Source organism: Salvelinus sp. IW2-2015, linkage group LG18 (genome assembly GCF_002910315.2).
Source record: "Salvelinus sp. IW2-2015 linkage group LG18, ASM291031v2, whole genome shotgun sequence".
In the NCBI taxonomy this organism is placed as follows: domain Eukaryota; kingdom Metazoa; phylum Chordata; class Actinopteri; order Salmoniformes; family Salmonidae; genus Salvelinus; species Salvelinus sp. IW2-2015.
In genome coordinates, this window is record NC_036858.1 from 38,571,705 (window position 1) to 38,577,821 (window position 6,117).

General features: G+C 40.6%; 1 protein-coding gene across 1 annotated transcript; it reads right to left on the reverse strand.

Annotated features, from left to right (window-relative positions):
* Window positions 1–1,401: 1,401 nt before the first annotated feature.
* On the reverse strand, window positions 1,402–3,483 carry LOC111978352 (dickkopf-related protein 1-like). Its single transcript, XM_024008367.3, has 4 exons — window positions 3,078–3,483; window positions 2,776–2,914; window positions 2,400–2,528; window positions 1,402–2,201 (listed from the first exon to the last, which is right to left on the reverse strand). The coding sequence occupies exons 1-4, from the start codon at window positions 3,276–3,278 to the stop codon at window positions 1,936–1,938; spliced, it is 735 nt and encodes a 244-aa protein (XP_023864135.1). The 5' UTR covers window positions 3,279–3,483; the 3' UTR covers window positions 1,402–1,935.
* Between the last annotated feature and the right edge of the window lie 2,634 nt (window positions 3,484–6,117).

A 6,117-nucleotide genomic window follows, 5' to 3' on the forward strand; every position in this document is an offset into this window, starting at 1 on the left:
CATCTCATTCCAAAATCATATTTTTGGTTACTGAAAATATATTTCATAGCGATTTAGATGGTACAACGATTCTCTACACTACACTTTGTCACATGAACTGAAATTAGGCGAACTATTAGAATTGTAGCAACCAAGAAATGGTGGAGCGAATTCTGCATATTGTACCTTTTAACTTGTATTTTTTATTCGGTAAATGAGAATTTAACTACAACAATTCAATTTGATGGAAGCACATGTATGGTTGGAAAATATGCATATTGTTTCCATGCGGTTTTTAGAATATTCACATGAAAATCTGTTGCCAATTAGATGGAAATCTAGCTATTGACTCTTTTCATTTGATATGTCCGCTTGTCATTAGATACAGTGTTATTGTCATTGTAGTGCCCTGCTATAGTGATCCTGTCTGTACTTATTGTAATGGCTGGAATGGAATAAAAGCAACTGAGTCAAACATATTGTTTCCATATGTGTATTGTGTTTGATGCCGTTCCATTCCAGCCATTACAATGAGGCCGTCCTCCTATAGCTCCCCCCACCAGCCTCCACTAGTGTGTATGTGTAAAAACCATGACCAGGATATCTGGGTCAAACATTTAAACTTTCCATCCAGTCCTGACCATTAATCTGTGTTGCCCGGGTTAGACGTTACTGAATAACTCCTTGCTTTCCAAAAGGGGTGGTTGCAAGCTTGTGTAATGGGGTAGAACCGTCTACCTATTTTGAACGCACCCTTGTTGGTTTGCCTGTGCCAGGTGTATGCAATTTTTTATTAAGGGTGTGGCCTTTTGTATGGCCTTCATGTTTGGGTCATTCAGGGGATCCTCGTACTATGTGCTGGTTGGGGTGCCTTGGGAGGACAGTAGTGGTGAAGTGTGAGAAATAGGAATTATTGTAAATGTAGTGTTTTTTTAGTCGTTGGTGCCCATATTCCAACTAGACCTGCTCTCCTTCTCCCTTTCTTTGTAGGACAGTTTTATGGAGCTCCTGGAGCTGAAGATGTATGGATATTATGTAGGCCTATGGAGACTGCCTTGTGATGCGGAAAGTGACTAATTTCCATGCTCCACTCCTTGATGCAAAGAACCTGTGTTTAGTTTAGTCCCGAGGACTGTATTAGTTGACCTAATACAGCTACAGGAATAGTATTTGATGTATTTCCCCACCTTACACTTGGAACGCTAAAAACATTTCCTACCCCGTCTTTGGAGAGCTTGACTGAATCATTAAGCTGTTGGACATCATTTTTGGGATGGATATTCAAACACTGTTGGCATATGGGTTGATTTGTACCTTTCCCCTGGATCCCAATATCAAATACCAGTTTATTGTTCGACGGCCATTGTAACAGCCAGACAAGCTTTGTGCTTGTAGAGCTCGAGCAGCCACTTACAACATGGGTCAGGTAATTAGAATGTTTTATTTAAACAAATATCTTTACACTTTACAAGTAAATAAAAAATACATTTACATTACACAGTAAATAACAATATAAATCATTGTGTACACATTTACAATATTGGAAATGAACAATGCAGCACCAAGTTATTTATAATACAGGTGTAGACAGAATTCAAATTCTCAGTTAAGTGCCACCTACAGTATAGTATTTACAATACAGTAATTTACTGCAATCAGAGTTAAGTTTCATTAAAAGAAACAAAACAACTCTGCCATTTTTGATGACATGTATTGATCTTTCCAATACACATCCAATGACAACTTCTTTATTCTGCATTCTCCAGCATCAGGGGGAATTGGATTGGTCCATCGCATCCCTCTGGGCGCATCACTTTTCCCCGGAACCCTTTTGTCCTTTCCGGTTGTGTTCTGTGCATGTCAGCGCCTCTGACATCTGTCAGATATGTGTCGGTTGTGGGAAGTGTGTATGTTCGAGACAGTGTGTATGTCCTGTGTGTATGTCCCGGATGTGTGTCAGCGTCTCTGGCAGGTGTGCAGGTTCCGGGTTGCAGTCCTGCTGACTCCGGGGTCTTTCTCTCCTCTCTCTAGTCTGCATGAGAGGCCATCTCCACAGTCGCAGCGCTGGAACAGCTCCAGGCCATGGCCGCCTTTCCTACGGTGATGCGTGCACACCTGGCCCGCCGTCAGCACCGGCTTACAGATACGAGACCAGAAGTGGCGTGCACAGCACAGACCCTCAGAGCAGTCGGAGGACCTTAGGCAGTTGTCACCTTCCTGACCTAGAGAGAAGGAATATGAAGGATTCTGTTGGAAAGGTCTCGTAGCTGGAATTTTGATAATCAAATGTTTCCTTTCAATCCCCTTGGCTTTGTGTTTTTATGGTAACTTACTCTTAGGGGACTGGTGGGAAGGACAAATCTATAGGATCTTTATGGGTGGTACTGGATAATGTGTGTGCATGTGTAATGCACACCTACCTTTTATAGAATGTTGACCTTGGGGCAGAGGCAGTCTCTTGCCATAGTGTTCCATGGTGTTGTTCTGCCTATTCTCAACACGGGTAGTGACTGCGGTTTCAGCATCTTGATCACTGGCCTGACAAACACCTGAGGAAAAAGGCACACGTTATCATACAGTCACTTCAGTTGAACACAAGTAAAGTTTTTAAAATACTTACAATATCTCACGATTTCCCATCTTTCTCACCATAAGTTTTTACATTTATATTACCAATACCTATCTTACTACCACATTAAACGCAAATACATCAAAGTCATCGCATGAATTAAAAGTGTGATGATCTGAAAATGGTTGGAAAAACAAACATGTTGCGTTTGCATATGTTGAGCTCACCATTGATGCAGCGCTTCCCGGCGCAGCACATAGAATCTCTGGCGCACCGCTTCCGGGTCTTTCGGCATGGGAGACACGCGCCTCGGATATCGTTGCAGAATTCATCGGCCCCACACTCAGCATTGTATGTGCAAGTAGGCTAACATAAAAAACACAATACAATATTAACTTTAATTGGAACACAATTGCAAAACGCATTTCAGTAAAAGCGTAGGTAAGGTAAAGTGACCAATAAGCGCTCAGGCATAGGTTAGTGTTGGTATTACGCACAGCTGCAAGAGCGTTCTAGTGCAGTTGCTTACCTGCAAAGTGTCCACGACTGCATTCTGTCCGTCATTACCTGAAGAAGAAGGACGCGGGCTCGGGCTAACCGTGTCAGTGACACCGGACAAGGTCTTGATGGCATTATAGTTCAGTAAAACAGCCCCAGCGTAAGCATCCCCAAGGTATCCAAACAGCGTGAGATACATCGCCATAAAACGACCGACTGACAGATTAGGCATACTTCTTTAAGTAAATGATCGGTTTTATGAATAAAAAATCCGTCAAATGTAGGATATTGTTAAAAAGTCGGCGAAGTCTTGAATCCTACCACAGTCTCAAGAGTATGTTAGTGGGTTATTTTGAGGTATCCTGACGCACGACTCTGCGATGTTCTCTTTATACATGAAGATCTGTTTGCATTCCCGCCCCTCCCAGCGCACAACAAAGGTGGCGGGTGGAATTCCAAATGCGCTTATTAAACTCCCGAGCTCTACTGTACGGAAATGGCCAACACGTGATGGACGAAATCGTTTCCAGCGTTCGTTTCACAATGTTTCAGTGATCAACAAGTCTCTCTTGTGATTTCGTCCATCACGTGCATACACAGAGACCTCTTTTAAACGGTATAGGATTCCATTAGAATAGCCTACAGCTCAAAATAACTCCTGGCTTATTATGGCACTGCAAAGATAACTCATTTTGGTTCTGGGAATGTTCTCTGAAGGTGTGGGAACGTTCCCTGAACATTGCACCAATGTTCCCCAAAGGAACAAGCTTTTCTTAACATTCTTTGAACTTTCTCTTTTGGTTGTATGAAGGTAGCAGAGAACGTTCTGGCAACGTTCTCTGGAGGTTAAAGTTAGAACACTCCCAGGATTATACAATTAAATATGAACAAAGATGTATAGCGATGTAGCCTATCATTTAAGAAAAGCAATAGGTCAAGATAACGTGGGTTATGTGGATTTCAGCATGGCTAAAATGTGGTCAAAGTTACAAAAATGGGTACTAAAGATTGACAGACATCGTGTTGCAAAAAAAGTTAAATAAATTCCTAGATTTCTTAGAAATCCCAGTAATCCAAATAGGATTTCAGGAAAACAAGGGAATTTATTGAAAGTTCAATAATTTTGCAACCCTAGAAAGACATATACACTGAGTGTACAAAATATTGTGAACAACCTGCTCTTTCAATGACAGACTGACCAGAGGAATCCAAGTGAAAGCTATGATCCCTTGTTTATGTCACTTGTTTAAATCCACTTCAATCAGTATAGATAAAGGGGAGGAGATGGGTTAAATATGTTTTTTTAAGCCTTGAGACAATTGAGACATGGATTGTGTATGTGTGGCATTCATAGGTTGAATGGGGAAGACAAAACATATAAATGCCTTTGTACAGGGTATGTAAGTGCCAGGCGCACCGGTTTGTGTCAAGAACTGCAACGCTGCTGTTTTTTTTACGTCAAAAGTTTCCCATGTGTATCAAGAATAGTCCACCACCCAAAGGTTCTGGGAACATTTTCAAAGATTAAGATACATACCATCTGTTACCATCTTGTGGTGGCCTCCTCCAGACTCTTGCAGAGATCCTCCAACTCCTCTTTGGTCCTACAAGGTATATGCAGGACTTCATCTGGCAGTTCTTGCTCTTCAGCAGCTAGCAGCTGTCACTGAATTGCAAAAAGTTCCACCTGTTTCTCATTAAAACGGTTGTTTGGAATCCTGCAATAGTTTTAAGTTGAGAACAAAGGGTATAGTAGTAGTCAGTAGTCAAAATCATTGAAATGTTTTTCTATGCTTGGTGAATAATAATTTCACCATAAAATCCTCACGCCCTAGTCAAAATACACTAAAACAAGTTGGCTGTAATCTGTGATTATACAAGGTAAATAGTGTCTGTGATACCTTTATGCAGTAGGTCTTAAAACCTCTTAAGGATCGGACCCTTTTCAATTTTCACCTAAAATGACATACCCAAATCTAACTGACTGTAGCTCAGGACCTGAAGCAAGGATATGCATATTCTTGATACCATTTGAAAGGAAAAACTTTGAAGTTTGTGGAAATGTGAAATTAATGTAGGGTAATATAACACATTAGATATGGTAAAATATAATCCAAAGAAAAAAACGTATTTTTTTGTATTTGTTTTGTACCATCAGCTTTGAAATGCAAGAGAAAGGCCATAATGTATTAAACCAGCCCAGGCGCAATTTAAATTTGGCCACTAGATGGCAATAGTGTATGTGCAAAGTTTTATACTGAACCATTGCATATCTGTTCAACATGTTGTATGAAGACTGCCCAAATGTGCCTAATTGGTTTATTAACCTAAAAACATGCGGCAACTCTTGTAAACATCTAAATTAACACTGTATAGACCAAAGCATGGTTAAACAATGTTGATATGATGGATGGTCAGTCCTTGCATCCATAGCTCTGTCTAGGAATTTGAGAGTGGTAACATTTCTCCTGGCCCATCCCTCAGCTTTTCCAAAATGGAGGCAGGATGTCTGCTCTGTAATTGTTTCTATTAAGGATTCTAGCTTTAATCTAACAAGGAACATTATAATTTGACTTAATATGTATGCTTCAGTGTTTATTTACTGTCACAGAGGACATGTCCTCCTCTTCCGGGTGGAGAGACTTTGGGACTGTGTTGTGGTACGGTTGGGTGGAGAGATGTCTTTGAGACAAAATTAATCACATGTTAACAATAACATATGTCTAATGTATGTCACACTTCATTTGCAAGTTCTGCTTCCAAAAGTATGGCCCAATCCCAAATCAGCCCCATTTGGTAATACTTACAATTGTCCCTTTGATAGGCTAGGTGGAAGTTTCACCATATTGTTTAGACCCATCAAATAATCTCAGATATCCACAAGTGCACAGGGTATGGGGGTCCATTTGTGATTGGGCCTATGACAACAAAAATAAGGTCCATTGTTTTTATGTGAATGCTTCAGTGCTATCAAGTCACTATTAGCCATTTACCTTAAAGGTTGAGTAGGTGTTCACTTGTTCAATTGTGTCCCACAATTGCTCCATCTGTAAAAAACAAAAAACGGTAGC

Bases quoted from the DNA above. Each gene is read 5' to 3' on its own strand.
- LOC111978352 (XM_024008367.3), bottom strand. From the start codon at position 3,278: ATGCCTAATCTGTCAGTCGGTCGTTTTATGGCGATGTATCTCACGCTG. The intron at 2,915-3,077 runs GTAAGCAACTGC...TTTTTATGTTAG, and splicing joins CAGTCGTGGACACTTTGCAG to CCTACTTGCACATACAATGC. The intron at 2,202-2,399 runs GTAGGTGTGCAT...CCTTCTCTCTAG, and splicing joins AGGTCAACATTCTATAAAAG to GTCAGGAAGGTGACAACTGC.